The 17,121-nt window shown below is 41.9% G+C and overlaps 1 protein-coding gene across 2 annotated transcripts in view; it reads left to right on the forward strand.

Moving 5' to 3' along the window:
- CCN4 (cellular communication network factor 4) overlaps positions 1–14,079 on the forward strand; it is a 35,829-nt gene extending 21,750 nt beyond the window's left edge. Inside the window, exons 2-5 of one of the 2 annotated variants that reach the window (XM_051612267.1) lie at positions 6,772–7,051; positions 11,072–11,329; positions 13,021–13,214; positions 13,714–14,079. In XM_051612267.1, coding sequence (XP_051468227.1) covers positions 6,772–7,051; positions 11,072–11,329; positions 13,021–13,214; positions 13,714–14,013 — 1,032 coding nt within the window. In that variant the 3' untranslated portion in view covers positions 14,014–14,079. Of the gene's footprint in view, positions 1–6,771; positions 7,052–11,071; positions 11,330–13,020; positions 13,215–13,713 lie in introns of those variants that run through there. The other variant, XM_051612268.1, reaches the window with a different exon arrangement.
- The last annotated feature ends 3,042 nt before the right edge of the window (positions 14,080–17,121 follow it).

A 17,121-nucleotide genomic window follows, 5' to 3' on the forward strand; every position in this document is an offset into this window, starting at 1 on the left:
GTTTCTATTTTTATTAGAAAAATCTGGAAAACCAAGAAGATTTCAAAAAATACCATGAAACCTGTGCTAGTCTTGCCATGGGGGAAAAAAAATAATAAAATAAGTGGAGCTTCTTAATTTTGCTTACTGTTTTGGTTTTTTTTTGCCCAGCTTGGGACAGTGTCCCTGATGGAATAAAAGGACAGAAAGCAGAACATGGCTAATTGTGAAGTAAAACCTCTGCCAAAGCAGCTCATGGCTCAAATGTCAGTGTCTTGTTCTGTACAGTTCCAGGACGGTTTGTAACCCTGTGACCTTGGATGGTGCAAATGCTCTTTCCACTTTCCTAAACAGAAGTCTGCCTGCTTGTCCCTTCTGGAGACTTTTCTCATTGCTGCTCCAGATGTTCCCTATTACTTTTTAAACTCTAGTTCAAGCTGGTTTTGAGCTGGATGAGCTCATGAGCTGCACAAATTGAAGATGTGCAGTGCCAGATATTAAAATATTCTTAGGGCACAGAAACTTAAAGCTGTTTAATACCCTGATAAGTGGAGTCTGTGGTGGCAGTGTCAATGATGTCCAAACATTTTTAGATCACCCTATTCTAAGCGAGTGCTCCTCTTACTGGGATGACACTTATGAAACATCAAGTTGCTTTCCAAGAGGGAAGTTTTTTTCCCTCTGAACACTACGTGGAAAAATGTGAAGAAAATGTGAGGCCATGCTGAGTTTCCCAGTATAAGCAATATTTTGGCAAGGAGGTGAATGTATGTAAACTTTAACTCTATAATTGTCTAAACTGAGTTAGAAAATATTATTCTGAAACGCTGCCTACGTTCTTCCCACAAATACATTTCCCAAAATAAAGTTATGGGAAGCTGATTGTTCATCACTCATAGTTCCACAGAAATATTAACAGTTGACTCACTGTGGATATTTTATTTTCTTAGGCTATTGAACATTATGCTTCATGCAGAACATTCTTTTCCGGTCAGCCTACAGTGCACAGCGAGAGTATATCTAACTGACACCTAACATTTATAAAGCTGTCTTATATTTTCTGGGTTCAGAGTCTGTTATCTTACAATATGTTATTGTTCTTGAAATCCCAGAGATTTCAAGTCTGGGGTCAATTTTAATGAGGTATCTAGAAGCTCATGAGCTTTCTGGAGAAAATGAACCTTGAATAATCATATTTTTCTCTCACTGCTACATGTCCTGCAGAATCTTATTTGTATCTCTGTCCTGAAGCTAGCTTACTTGTCACCTTGTGATAGTTTATGAGCATTCAGGGAGACTTACAGTAAGAGCAAAACAGTGAGTAAGTCCCAATAGTGCTCTGATTACTGCTGATCTTGCTGTAAGAACTGGCTTTTTTGTCGACCCATCTGGTTTGGGTACAAGAATAACGCAAATATGCAGCAATATTCAGAGATGAAATCGAGGGATGGTATGTGGCTTTGTTTCACAGATTATTTACATTTCATTTTGGCTTTTAATTTTTATTTCTTTACTAAGCTCCAGACACTCTGTTTCCTTGGAACTGTGCTCTGTTACGTTTGTACCAGGATGTTTGCAACTCTTTGGAGGTGGATATGTGTCTTCTGGGCTGCCTTTTTGCATAAATTGTATTGGTTAATGGAACACTTAGGGTGGTACGTGGTGTTGGAGTTGATTCTACAGGGGTATCTGCTTGTGCTGCCTGAATAGTTCAGCCAGTAGGTGGAACCAGGAGAAAGCAGATGTGTCGTGTGACAGAGAGTACAAATGCACAGCTTTTTCCTTGGAGATACATCCCTATGTGTCCGCTTAAAGTTGTGTTTTTAACTTCAGTGCCCCTACTTAGGAGAGCCAAACTGCAAAATCTGGAGTTATTTCTAAGCAGTGACAGGCTGATGCTCTCAGACCTTTTTGCCTGAGGATGTTTGGGTCAGTCAGCACATCAGCTGATTTGATCACATAGTAGTAAGGAGGATGCTTTATGAAAGATTTCCTCATTGACTGTATTCTTCTGTGAACGTGTCAGAGATGGAGGGCAGATCCCATCGTATCCCTCCTTCAATGGGATTTGCTCAGAAAGGCATGAGAAACGTAGGTTAAAAAAGACTTTAATGTGTTCTACTGTGGGAAATTCAAAGGAGTCCACTCAGTGACTTGTGCCCTGCAAAGCCGCTTGTGCAGCTAAGAGCAAATTCAAAGTCCTAGAACAAATTATCAGCAAGGAGAAAACTGCAGAAGGTGATAAGGTACTGTGGTTTGAGCAGACCTCCATCTGCCATCTTCTCATAACCAATTCCCCAGCTCTGCCAAAAGCAGAAGAAATTAATTTAGAAGTCACCATCTTTTCTGGACTTTCCCCCTCAATAAACTCGAGGGAAGAACATGGATATCTTCTCCTTACCTTCACCCAGATCATCCTGATGAGAAAAATAGTTGAAAGGAAAAGGCTTTAAGAGTGAGATATTACAGCACTGAAACAGAGAAATCAATGCACTTGAATATACATTTGAACACCTTTACACACTGGAAGTAATACATAGGAATGCATGTAGAGCTTTGTTGCTTAAAAGCAAAGCTGGAGGTTTCCTCATGTATTATGTAGAAGTGCAGCTGTATATCTGCCTGGCTTTCAATTTGGACTGCATACCCTAATTTCAACACTATTACTTGGTCTTTCCAGTTTTCAAAACTAAAACAAACTTATAAATACAGTATTTTCCAACAAACTGAAAATATAATTTGCCTGTATCTTTAAGAGTTAGGTAGTAAAACTCATGTCTATCAAAAATATTGAATGTGATCATGGCAGGCAGGGAGTAATTTTTTGTTGTCTCCTTCTCTCCTCCTGAATGTGAACACAGAAATTAGCTAGGGATTGCTGCTAGTGAAATACTATTATCTGCAGATGCAAAAAGAAAGTAATTTTGGAGCTTGGCAAGCATGCATCAGGAGCAATTTTAACAGAGAGTTATCAGCCATGGCAGGGTGAGAAAGGCTTCATCTTGCTTTAATGAGAATGGGCTTGTACCTCCAAAAGCAGGAAATTAGAGCTTGTGAATAACTTGGGATGGAATATTTTCTACTTAACATCCGAAGTAACAAATCTGCAGACCCAAAGATTGAAGAGTATTGTGAATTTCTGACATTTTAAAATAAACTTTCAAATCCACACAGCTGTGCTTTTTGGTGTTAAGTTTCTCTTCACTCTCATTTTGGTTTTCTTACCAAAAAAATTGTCATCCTATGTATTATAGTGACCCTAAGAACATGATTCCTGAAAACTTAACTTATATGAGGGGGTTTTATTGTGTTTTCACTTGATTCTTTTTTTTTGTAGTTGGGGATGGCCACTGATAAAGGCCATTACAGTGTGCTTTCCTGTTGATAGTACCTGTGGAAGGAGTTGTTTTTATTGTGGGATTTATAAAACATTATTCATGATGTCTTAACCATCACACTTATCAATAGGAAAGTGTCTATACCCCAAAATGCTCTGGGACATTGAAGTAGCAGGGCTGAATGACTTTTCCAAAGGCACTGACATATGCCAGTGATGCCAGCTGACAATGGAAAAGAAAAAGCCAAGAATTTTCTAAATGTACAGAATTTTTTCTCCCATACCAAAGCTTTGAGGGACTTAAGAGAGAAGAAGAGGAAGGCCTAGAAGCTGTACAGGTTGTGCACTTGTTCCAGTGTCTAGTGGACAACAGTTTCCAAGGGCTGGGTTTTGGTTGGTTGGTGATGGAGCTTAGGACATCATATCACTTGAATCTTTCATGCCTTCCTTATTTGTAAAATACAGAAGTTGCAGTATTTTGATGCCCCTCCACTCGGATTATTTGAAGATGCTCATGTAGCCCATACTAAGTGTCCTTCCTGTGGCTTACTCAGCTGTATTACTGGACATTTCAGCCTGCACATCCAGGAACTACAACAGCTAGTCACTATAAGGACACTTGAAAGGCTTCCTTGACCAGCCTTTAAGGCTTAGGGGAAGGGTTGTTGGATAATTTACACTAAACTCCTGTTGATCACAAGCCACCCAATGGCTTCCAGCCAGTCCTGTACAAGAATTCTTTTCACTCCTTTACAGATTAACTAAAACCGTATGACTAAGAGGGTTTCTCTTTGCTACGTGTGTTGATTCACACTTTCATATCTACAGAGGACTGAAGATGTTTGCTTGCTCATGTTGACAATAGAAGCAAGGGACTGTGAGAGGATTTACCTGCAGGGTTGGGCCATGGCAATGGGCTCTTTAAATAGTTATGTGGCTTTTGTCTGTGTATCTGGATTTGATTATTAAGCACTTTTTTTAATCATCAGCAACAAAGTCAATAGGTTTATTGCACTTGAAGAGGCCTCTCTTCTCAAGTGATGGATTATTGCACCTACTCAGATTGTTTTGAGTGGAATGAAAAATGCTACTATTAAAAGACCAGGGATTTTAATGGATCTGAATATTCCTCTTTTAACAACTTCGGCAGCTTCAAGGAGCCTTAAAGTGGGAGTAAATTATATTGGTATGTTTTAGTTTAAACATGAATTTAACTGGGATTTTAAGATAACTTTAAGGCCAACTGTTTGTAAAGGGTGCCTTAATGGAATTGGGAATTATGCCCAGAGAAAACACATTGCCTATTTGGCAGTGATTAGAAATGTGTTAACAATTTAATGTTCTAAATACAGGATAACTGATTACTAAGACATTTATATACACCTTCAAATACAGCAGGAGCAGGATTAGAAATGTACTTTAATAAAATTTTAGTCTGCTAGCAAGGAAGCTGTTGAAGACAGTAAAAGAACTCTGTAGAATTATCCTGATGAATAGCTCATTGGCTGTGGAATTGCAGTTCTTGGGGATGCTTTTCCCCACAAAATCTTGAGTTGGGGCCTTTTCATCAAGCAAAGGTGGTCAAAAGCCTTTTGTTTTTGTCATCTGAAATTATAAAGGGGACAAAGACTGGGGAATATATAGTACAGTAAATGGAAACCAGGAATGGATGGGATTTCCTTAGTAATTGCAAGACCTTGATTTCCCTTGTTTGAATTTTGTCAGGCTACACACTTACTCTTTGCAGCCTTCACATCTTGTCACCAGAAAGGGCTTCTGGACCAGGTGTCCAAGTAGGGTCATGTTCTAGCTGCTTTTGATAACCTGTAAATACCATTTTTTTCTGTGTCTGAGCTACTGTGCCCTGCTTGACCCTGATGTACAGCTCAGGCTTTCTGTGCAGTGACCCTGGTAGAAAAGTCACATCTCTGCTTCTCACTGAGGTGGTTTGCACCACAAGAATGGCTGGTGTGTTAAATTTCATCCAGAGTTTGCTCTGCAGGGACTGGAGAGTGCAGAAGGCAAAGAAACTCTGCCCTTTGTGGCTTTTGCTACGAGCTAAGCTACCCCAGCATTCCATAATCTCAGTAATAGTGACCTGAATGTGCAGTAGCATCACTGCATTACATGAAATCTTTTTCTAGCTTGATCAGGCTATTTATCCATTTATCAGCTTTTTAATTAATTTGCAGTTGTTGGGTTTTTTTTGTTTGGTTTGTTTTTTGGGATATTTTTATATTTTTGTTTTCTTATTTGCCAGGGAAATGGCCTTTAGGAAATGGAAATTTGGCAGTATTCTCCCCCATAAACCTTTTCCTTCCTTGCTCACCATGCTGGCAAATATTTGTGCATGGCTAATGGGAGAAACACTCACATTATGGAGCTTCATTTACACTCATGAAACTTAAAGGTCTCACTGTGACTCCATGCAGAAAAACAGCAAGTGCCAAAAGGTGTAGGTAGAAAATCATTGCAGAAATATCCTCATTGTCTGACTGTGTGGAAAACATCCTGAGAACTACAGTATAAAACCTGGAAGTGCCTATTGCAGGCAATAGACAGTCCTAAGAGCCTTATGACTACTTTAGGATTCATAGAGATAATTTCTGCTGAGTATGGTAGTTTGGACACCAGGAAGGATGGATATAACTGTTTGTCAGAGTGCTTAGAGAAAATGTATTATTTATTTAATTTTTCAGAGTTTTAGCCATAGTGTATTTTCATTGCTTAGGATGGGGACCTGGGCCCCAGAGATCCTAGAGCCATCTCTCAATGAACAGGCACAACAGCTGTTGGCTGGGACAGTTCTCTGCCAGAGCCAGGCACCACAGGGTGACACAAACTGGAGACACATCACACCTTCCTCTCATGTACCAGGTGGTCTTGACACGTGTCCCTCTGTTCCTACATGGAGAGAGGTCTCGTTAGATAGGAGGGGGCTTAAAAAGGCTGAGTACCAGCAGGCTGGGGTTATGAGATTCAGGTGTTAGTTCAAGCTGCAGAGCGTTTGCGCCTGGCAGGTATCTGAAGGGGTTTACAAGACAGCAGTGATCACTCCTTACCCATGGTAGTGGTCTTATCCTGAAGGATGAAAAATGTGTCTACTCAAGGTTGGTTTTATTCTCTCTTTCTTTCTGGAACACTGGAACGGGCTGCCCGGAGAGGTTGCAGAGTCTCCTTCTCTGGAGGATTTCAAGACCCATCTAAATGCCTTTCTGTGTGATCTGCATTAGGTAGTCCTCCTCTGGCAGAGGGGTTGGACTTGATCTCCAGAGGTCCCTTCCAACCCCTAACATTCTATGACTCTGTGTTTCTATGGCTCTCTTACATTTATTCTTCGGTTTCCTTGCAGTGTCTTTGAACCTGAGGGGATTTTAATTGAGAACTAATCACCACAGGGTCTGCAGCCCACATTCCTCTGGAATGCTCTCCAAGCTGTGTTTCTTTGTTTGTAGGCCATTGCCCAGACCTCCACCACCATGACCCCCACCATCCCCACCACGACAGAGACCTACACGCGGACTCAGTACTGTAAGTGGCCATGCGAGTGTCCGAAGTCCCCACCTCGGTGCTCCATAGGAGTCAGCCTGGTCACAGATGGCTGTGACTGCTGCAAGACCTGTGCCAAGCAGCGTGGAGAAAATTGCACTGAGGCCGACACCTGTGACTTCCACAGGGGCTTGTACTGTGACTACAGTGGAGACAGACCTAGGTACGAAATAGGAGTGTGTGCACGTAAGTGATGTACATATATTTTTGACTTAGATATACGTGGGCACCTCCTCTCAGTCTGAGCAGTGGTTGAGATTTACCTCATTAGATACCCAGCAGCATGTTGGGCTGGAGCACCTCTACTTGCAGGACAGGTTGAGAAAGTTGGAGCTGTTCAGCCTGGAGAAGAGAAGGCTCTGGGGAGACTTTATAGCAGCCTTCCAGTACCTGAAGGGGCTACAGGAAAGCTGGGGAGGGGCTTTTTACCAGAGAGAGGGTAGTTATAGGACAAGGGGAAATGGTTTTAAGCTGGAAGAGGGGAGATTTAGGTTAGACATTAGGAAGAAATTCTTTAGTGTGAGGGTGGTGAGACACAGGCACAGATTGCCCAAGGCGGTTGTTGATGTCCCCTCCCTGGAAGTGTTCAAGGCCAGGTTGGATGGGGCTTGGAGCAACCTGCTCTAATGGGAGGTGTCCCTACCCATGCAGGGGGGTTGGAACCAGATGATCTTTAAGGTCCTTTCCAAACCAAACCATTCTAAGATTCTATGATTCTATGATCTTCTAGCAAAGCTTCTCGGGGACAAACTGAGGTCTGAGCCTTAGTCTTACAGTGGTTTCAGTCATGTTGGCTGCCATGGAGCAGCAGTTATTTCCTGCCTGAAATAACAAACTCTTGATGGGATAATTCATGTGACTGGAATGTTTTTATTCAAGAAGAAGAGGAAGAAGAAATTAAATACTGTTGTGTGTTTCGAGGATGGATTCACTTGTTCTAAGATCAAGAACACAGGGGAATCTGTTCTGCTCATAAATGATTGAAAATCATTACGCTGGGAATGATTATAAGGGAAAGAATAATGGATACAACTACACAGATAGCTCATCAAAAAGGATGCTGAGTGTTTAGCAAGTTATTAGAGCATATTACTTGTAGCTTTAGAAAAAAACATGTAGAGGGAGGATTTTCTTGACTGGAATACAACCGTGACTGAGGCATTAATAGAAATTGTAAAGATAGGAGGAAACCTGGAGGAGAGCTGGTTATGAGATGAATAGATAGAATAGCTGATCCACAGGAAGAAGAAAAGATTGCAAACCTTGGGCTTCAATAAACTTAAAAAAAAACAACAGAATTTTCATAAGGGGCAAGACTGAGGGGTGAAGAATTTCAGAGTAGCTGGGACTTCCTAACATAAATGCTAGGGGTTGCTGTTCCTCAGCAGGACAGGAAGTGTAGTAAGAAATTAATTTGTCTTTGCATTGGATCAGCCACAGAAAACAAGCATGCAGTAAGTGCAGTCTAACCAGATTTGTGTAGGATATGGGCAAAATAACAAGAGAAGGTATGTGCAAGGAACTGTAGGATTAAACAGTTATTTTGAAGATATTAAAAGATCCAAGGTTAAGAAAAGAGGATATGAGATCATTCAAATGTATTGTCTGCAATGTGTGGGGAGCATTCATAGGAGGTCTGTAAGAACAGGTTAGACAAACATCTGTCAAGAATGACATTGTTACAGCTAGTCTTGTGTTGGGAGAGGAAAACAAGCTGGATGTTGTCTCAAAGCTACCTCAGCCTTCCTAGGGCTCTTTAAAGACCTCCACATTGCTTCATGATTATTTATTTCAATACTTGCTTTATTTAATGGGTATTTTTTGGTTTTTTGTAGTACTCCCATACATCACAGACATTCAGTGTGCCTGTGGCAACAGCGCTGTGATGTAGGAAGATTGATCCCCAGCTTCCGCCATGAGGTTTGGAAAGAGTTGCAATCTGCACTTCCATATCTCTGCTGACATGACAATATATTCCCTATTATGTGACATTTGTGGTCATACGTTGAGAGGCATTATGGTGTGTCCAGGAGATGGGCATGAGAAGTCAGACTTTTCATGGTTAGGAAGGGAAGCGGCTTGTCTATGGCTGCCCTGGAAAGCTCTGGTCTTCCTCTTGCTTTCAGCACCCAGGTAGATGTACGTAACAGGATTTGTGGACATGATTTTTCTTGTGCACTGGGTTACATACAGAATCATAGAATGCTAGGAGATGGAAGGGACCTCTGGAGATCATCAAGTCCAACCCCCCTGCCAGGGCAGGATCACCTAGGGCAGATCACATGAGAACACATCCAGGTGGGTCTTCAAAGTCTCCAGAGAAGGAGACTCCACAGCTTCTCCTGGCAGCCTGTTCCAGTGCTCTGTCACCCTCACACTAAAGGAATTTTTCCTCCTGTTGAGGTAGAACTTCCTGTGCTCCTGTTTGCATCCATTGACCCTTGTCCTATCACAGGGCATGACTGAAAAGACACAGCATCACTCCCCTCTGTGTACTCCAGCTACTGCTCATACCACAGGGCAAGTGAAGGCAAGAGCAGGACTTGTGCTGGCTGTTGGTGACCAATTGCTGTGAGGAACTTGTTTGGTAGATGGATACCAAAAGCTGGGTCTAGAAAATCCAGTGTATGCAGGACTATGGAACCAATATAATTTGTGGAAAACAGAGATCCTGAAAAAGCTAGGAACTGTTGTTGGGAAAGGGAATGGGGTGACACTTTGGGAAATTCAGGCTATATCTGTGCTGCCATGCTGAGGTGTGTCCTAGGATCTGATCACTGGTCATCAGGAGCCTGCTGGGTGTCACTACAGGATTACTTCTGTTCGTGTTTTTTCTCTGCACTGAAGCAGAGAGAGCAGGGTGCTGAGCACAGGTCCAGGTGGGGAGGCTGGCACTGTGAGACCAAGTAAAGGATTGTGCTCCCAGATTCCCTAATTTCGATGCAGACTGGGCATGAAGGCCAGTTTGCAACAGCCCTTTGTCTGTGTTTGGGGAAGTTCTCATCATGAACCTCTTGATGCATCAGACCTGCAAGAGGCTGAATTAATTCAGTCCAGGAGGGATGTGCTGGTAGCAAAACACCAGGAAATAAAGCAATTGATCGAACTGTTATAATTCTTGTGCACACCCAGAGTTGTAACTGAATTCTCAGCTCCAGAACTGAATGATGTCTTTTCAATACAAAGCATGAAGAATTATCAAAATTGGAGCTTAGCACAAACCTGCGATCTGGATCTGTACTTTCAATTCCAATAACTCATTTTTGTGCAGAAGAAGGGATCTGTATTTGATGTTTTCAAACAGTCCATTCTAAAAACAGGAAACCTTTGCAGAATTTTAGTCCAGCATTTCAATCTGTGTTGGCCCTGAAGCAGCTGCATTGCAGCTCTATTTCTGACCAGACTTAAACTTGAGCAACTTGCTGGATGTGTGTGCACTGCCTCCAGGTGACCAAATCAGAAACTGAAGTCTGAATTTTCCATTTCTGCCACTGGTTCCCAATACCTGTCAATGACTTTGAGACAAAAAAGTTGCTACTTTTTGAATCAATGTGATTCTTGTTCGTGGGAAATCAAAAAGCTTGATTTTTTTGTGATTGTATTTAAAAATATACATAAGATAGTAATTTTCATGGCTTTATAAGTGTCATTTAATTTTCCAATAAAACTGTTCTGTGATAAACTATGTAGCATCTAGATGCCTAAGTAGTGCACCTGTTTGAGATGCTCCTTTAAGACCTTGGCTGTCCTTCTTCAGACAGATACGTGTGTTGTGAAGAGCTGTGTCATGTTTGCAGTTCCATGTAGTCCTCTCATAGGTCTCTGAAAACATCAAATTTCACTCAGTATCTATTTTGATTACTTTGCTCCTAGTGCAAGTAACATTTCCCAGCAGGCCATTAAATGATCTTTTAAGAAACCATTTAAGGATAAAAACTGTTTTATTTTCTAACTTCTTTTTTTCCATGAAGCATTAAAAGATTATCTGTTTTTGCTGTGATTCAGAAGGAAAACAGTTTCCTAGATGGTGTGACAACATTTGGCTCAACAACAGGCTGACACAAGGCCCCCCAGCACTGCCATGTCTCCACATTGGCTCCACGAGTCCTGGGAGGAGCTTGTTCAAGAAGCCCATCAGCACTCTTTGTGGCCAGCATTATTTTAACAGTGCTCTATGTGTCTGTCTTTCTTTCTCTTTCCTTTCAGAGATTGTCGGTGTAGGGTGTGTCCTCAATGGAGTCAGGTATAACAATGGGGACACATTTCAGCCCAACTGCAAATACAACTGCACGTGCATTAACGGGGCTGTGGGCTGTATTCCCATGTGTACAAACTCACGCCCTCCCCTGGTGTGGTGTCCAAATCCAAAGCTGATTAAGATGGCAGGGAAGTGCTGCGAGCAGTGGATTTGTGATGACTCCAGGAAAATCAGGAAGACGTCCCCACGCCACATCTCCTCTGCAGGTATGGTGGGAGTGAGGTAGACCTCTCCTCTGGCATCAGGGAACTGAAGTCAGAGCCTACAACCAAAGTATCAGCTTGTGCTGCCAGACCTGGCAGGAGTCTAATTTTTGTGTAAACAAGGTGTGGAGACACACTGTATGTGGTCAAGGACAGGACATGCAGACACTAGTGATGTGCTTGAACTCCTTAGCAGCAATATGAGATTCATCAAACATACAGGTGTGACAAAGCCTCCTCTGAAGCATCCATCTGGTGGGACTTGGAAGATATCAGAAGTTGTTTTTACTTCATGTTTTTTTTTTCAGTCTGGGCCCTCTGGAAAACAGAACAGGCTCAGTTTGATTTGGGACTGAGGCGTTATGTCTGGATTAGATCACTGTATTAGTATAATTTTAGACCCCCTGTATCTTAGTCCGAAGCTTAGATAACATCTTAAAGAAAGTTACTGTGGTGCAACTTTAACTGTCTATTTTAAAATTGGGCTAATTTGTCTTTGTATTATAGCCCTTTAGTAGTTCTGGACTGATCGCATCGCTGAACTGCCTTTCAACATGATGACTCTTTTATGTGTCACACAGGACATCTCCTTTCCTCACCTTCATAGGGAGGATCACATAGCCCACTTCACTGTGGTGGTACCATTTTACAGACTATGTCACAAAAGCAGAACTCAAGGAGACATAGGATGCTTGTTATAAACCAGAATTTGGGTTCCTTGGTGGTAAGGATTATTCCCCAATCCTTGGTCTGTTTTTGTTGCATAAAAAGAAGCCTCAGTTTCCCTTTTGTGGGTTAAAAACATCAGAGTTTAGTTCTCACTTCTGTCCATTTGACTGACATCACCTAATCACTTGCTACTATGAGATAGATCCAAATTCAAAACATCTACTACTGAAATTGGTCTTGTGTCTTCATGGCCTATCTCCCAAAAGGGACATTAACAGAGCTTTCTTTGCATGACTTTTTATCTTATAAATAAAAGTCTTACAGAAGTGAGACTAGATTTGATTAGATTTAATATAAAATATAATCGTGTACAAGCTCAATGCAGCAGAATTTCTATCAGAGCTTTGCCTGTGGGCTACACTGTGATTTGCAAACTGGTGGTGACTTTGGCCAAGGCTGTGAAGGAACTGAACTCGGGTTGTTGGCTGCTTTCAAAACAGAGCCCACCCTTTCTCCAAATGGCTGCTGAGCTCCCTGAGAGCTATTCAAGCAGCTCTTCCTCTCCATGAAAGATTGTGGCTGCTTCCCAAGCCCCTCATCCACCCAGTAAAGACTGTAGACCAGTTTCTGCTATGGGGAATCAATTGAATGGGCTCAGAAATAAACCTTCATGGTGAGATCAGATCTCACCCCTTTTCTGCACCGGCTGGCGCAGGCTACTGTAATTAAGTGTTTGTATTGTGGCAGCACCAGGAGGTCCCAGACAAGGACCCCCTTGTGAGAGGCTGTGAAGGGAAATAAAGAAAAGAGTCCTGGCCCTGAGCACTCGCAGCACTGGCGGGTCTGACACAAGTAGGTCAGCAGCAAAGGGGGTGGGATGAAGAGGTTCACTGGAGTGCTGAGCCACTTCACTGTGGTTTAATTATTTGGGTTAGTGGCCTGAATGTGTAATGAGCTGGGGAGAGGTGGTTTAACACAGAAAATTGCCCAAGCTGAATAATGTGGGGTTAATCTGGTCTCTGTAGCATATGAAGGAGAGGAGGAAGCCTGGCAGAAGAACTGCATCATTCACACCTCACCCTGGAGTCCCTGCTCAAAGACTTGTGGGCTTGGCATTTCCACCAGGATTTCTAATGACAACGACCAGTGTCGGCTCCTGAAGGAAAGCCGCCTGTGCAACATGAGGCCCTGCGAGGTGGATATCACCAAACACATCAAGGTGGGGACTGTTTTTTCATGTGCCCCTTGAGCTTTGCCTGGACACAGGGTCAGCCTTTGTTTGGCAGTGCTCAGGCCACTGAGGCCTGTGCTTCCACATGGACTTACTGTGCTGCAAACAGGTCAGAAATGTGTTTCCACATGCTGGTATGAAAACCTTCCCCTGAGAGCTTTAGTTCTAGCCAAAAGTTCCTTGCAAGGAAAAGCAAGACAAGTCTACTGTTCTCACTGCTGTTCAGACAGACTTGTGACTCAGCTAGTCAAAAAATGATGGTGCTCTGCTGGTTTTGGCTATGAAATGCATTTTGCAAATGTCCTACTTGTAGCTTTTGGGTTTATATGTCTAAACATGTTTATCTGTCACACCCTCTAGATCAGGACTGTAAAATGCTCCCTAAAGGTTTCCAAACCCTTTAAATATCAAGAAAGTGGTTTGTATGTCCTATCTCTGTCACTAATAAAGATTAACCTGTCTTTTTTTTTCCTCTTTCCTGATTTAGCCTGGGAAGAAATGCTTGGCTGTCTACAGGGCTGATGAACCAATGAACTACACCATCTCAGGATGTGTGAGCAAAAGTTCATATAGACCCAAATATTGTGGAGTCTGCACAGACAACAGGTGCTGCACACCCTACAAGTCCAAAACTATTGAAGTGGGGTTTCAGTGCCCAGATGGAACTGAGTTTTCCTGGAAAATCATGTGGATTAATGCTTGTTTTTGCAACTTGAACTGCAAGAACCCCAATGACATCTTTGCTGACTTGGCTCATTACCACGATTACTCTGAAATCGCTAATTAAAGTGGCTAAATGCTGGAATTGGCCCATTGCTCTGATTTTACAGAGGTTTTAAAATAAAAGAATCTTTATTCACTGCCAATGTATATATATATATATTATTTCCTGAGTTATGATATTAAATCTCCTTGGTTTACCACATCACTTTTTTGAGAGGCCTTGAACTAGCAGGATTTTCTACTCTAACAGACCTTCATCCATTAACAGCAGCCAAAAATTCCTCTATGTACAGATTCCAAGACTTAAATGACAGTTCTTTTGGCACTGCCATGTATTAGGCCAGCAGTTTAACTGTTCAAAGGAAAGAATACATTAGTATGACAGTAAAAGTATGACTAGCAGTAGCTTAGACATGAGATTCAGACATAATTACTGTAATTTCTTGAATAATTTCATCTAAGCTGGAAAATGATCATAGACATGTATTTTATTTTCAACATTAGACTCTGGTCTTTGATGTTGCTGACCCTGAGGACTAGACTCTGGTCTCTGTCACAGTGAGATCAGTCCTAGAACTTCTTCTCTGTCATTCTCAGTCAGTTTCTACACCATGGTGAAGTTAATGGGAAAAGCCCAAGGAGAAAGATGTTTCTTCTGGAATTTCTGTGAGATGACTCTGTTTCCCACTGCACTAGGCTGGGTCAAAGAAGCTCTGTGTTCTGATCTCCTTGAACTCACTTCAGTCCTTTAGAGTATCTTGTGCCAGGGACATTTTCACAGTTTCTCTACTGGTCTTGAGCAACCTCAATACTCCAAATCCAAAATGGCCACCCCAGAGTTCCTATTTTCAGAATAGATCCACTTGTCCATGGATTATATATTGCTCTGTAGAACTGAAGGACAAATTGCAGAGAGGCAGATGAGAGATGAAGAACAATATCTCACGTGTCCACTTATTCACACAGAAATGCTGTAGTCTGTGTCTGGGGACCACAACCTCCTCCTCCCCATGGCATTACCAGCACACAGATTCTGCTTCCCACTTCCATCTTGCCAAGAACACATACCTTAGTTTTGCATGGCTGGGACAGAGCAAAGTACACGTGCTAAACAAGAAAACAGGTACTAGGCTTCCCATCAGCTTTGTGGATGACTGGATGCAAAAGAAGACAACCTTTGGCATAGCTTCTGATGCATCTGTTGCATCAGTCTGTGACTCTGTGATACTGAATCCAGTTCCTCTCCAATGAGTTGTTAATAGAGCCCTCATGCATCATGACAGGTTCACTGTTGCTTCAGCTGGGAGAGCTGAGGGGTAGGAAAGTGTTTCTGGATGTGGAACTGTAGTATCACAGAATCGCAGAATGGTAGGGGTTGGAAGGGACCTCTGAAGATCATCCAGTCCAACTTCCTGCCAGAGCAGGATCCGCTAGAGTAGGTTACACAGGAATGCATCCAGGAGGGTTTTGAAAGTGTCCAGAGAAGGAGACTCCACAACCATTCTGGGCAGCCTGTTCCAGTGCTCTGTCATCCTCACAGTGAATAATGTTTGCCTGACATTTACATGGAATCTCCTATGCTCCATTTTACACCAGTTGTCCCTTGTCCTATCATTGCACATCACTGAGAAAAGCCTGGCTCCATCCTCCTGACACTCACCTTTTACATATTTGTAAACATTAATGGGGTCACTCCTCAGTCTCCTCCAAGCTAAAAAGATCCAGCTCCCTCAGCCTTTCCTCGTAAGGGAGATGTTCCACCCCCTTAATCAGCTTGCAAAATCCCCAGTGGCACAGCAGAACTGGTGAGTGACACAAGGACTGGAGACTGGACCAGTACAGAGTTGATTTTAGGGTGATGTGACTGTTTTAAATCAGTCACTTAATTTGCTTTAGTTCCAGTTGGCAAGTTGTCAGTTCTCATCTTGACAACCCAGAGGAAGCTAGACAAGTTCCCAGGAGAGAGAAATCTTTCTGGCTACAATAAATCAAAGCTTCTTGTGAGCAGGCTGAAAATAATGCAATCCCTATGTAAAAACATCTAGGAGAGTATCTATATCTATATCTATATCTATATATGCTATATATCTTCAAAAGCTGCTAACTTCAATTACATCTTTGTCTACACACAAGGATTTAGCCCATTAATTTTCCATTCAGGTAGGTCATTCCTCAGTTCAAAACTTTTACTATGTTTTTTTCTTTAGAAGCTTCCCTGAAATCTTCCATCACAGAAAGAAGGGTGATCCCTGTCTGCATGCTCTAGTTCAGGTGCAAAGCACCTCTACTGTTTGTTCCTCTGGTGATAAGGAACTTGAGCACACCAGCACTTTGCAAGATTCATCCTCATGGCTGCTTTTGGCCTGGATAATGTGACAGGAGAGGTCACATCCGACTTATCCACCTCAACCCAAATGAGAGCTCAGTAGTTGCAAGACTGAGAATGTTAAATTTCAACTCCATCACTTGTTTAAAAAAAAGACCACAGGGTCACAAGAAAAAGAGACCTTAGTCAAGAAACTGACTGTGGTTTTCCAAAAAGGAAAATGGTTTGTATTGAGATGCTTGGTAGTACAACCCCACTAGGATCTCTTTCTTAATGAGATCCCTTAAGTATGATTTGGAATCCAGCATTCTAGTTCTGGCACATCTGAAAACACTATGTATGTGTGTACACACACAAGCACACCGTCTTTGTATGTATTTATACATATGTATATGTAAATAAGTTTATGTATATGTATGCACATATCAAAAATATTATGTGCATGCATTTATGTAAGATTGTATATAATACTATATATAAAACATACATGAGCATGAATTGGTATGGTTATATTTGCATATACATATCCCTGTGGTGCAGTCTATGGTGCATAAAAGCACATATATAATGTGTGTTTATATGTAAAATAAGTCTTTCTCTGTCTTACATAAGGAAACCAGAAAACAGGATCAAAAGACACACATAGAACTGTGACACTTGAAGAGTCTTGCTTTGCTTTGCAATTAGCTAATGCTGTAACCACCATAATCAAATGCTGCCGAGGCTGAAACACACAGCTTTCATTTGGATGATAAAAGAAGCTATTGTAAGCTAATGCACGACCAGCAGCTTCAGTGCGTGACAGTTTTTAGTGAAGTGAATGCCCGGAAACCACAGATCTCACCC

This window comes from Apus apus, chromosome 2 (assembly GCF_020740795.1).
Source record: "Apus apus isolate bApuApu2 chromosome 2, bApuApu2.pri.cur, whole genome shotgun sequence".
Taxonomy (NCBI): Eukaryota; Metazoa; Chordata; class Aves; order Apodiformes; family Apodidae; genus Apus; species Apus apus.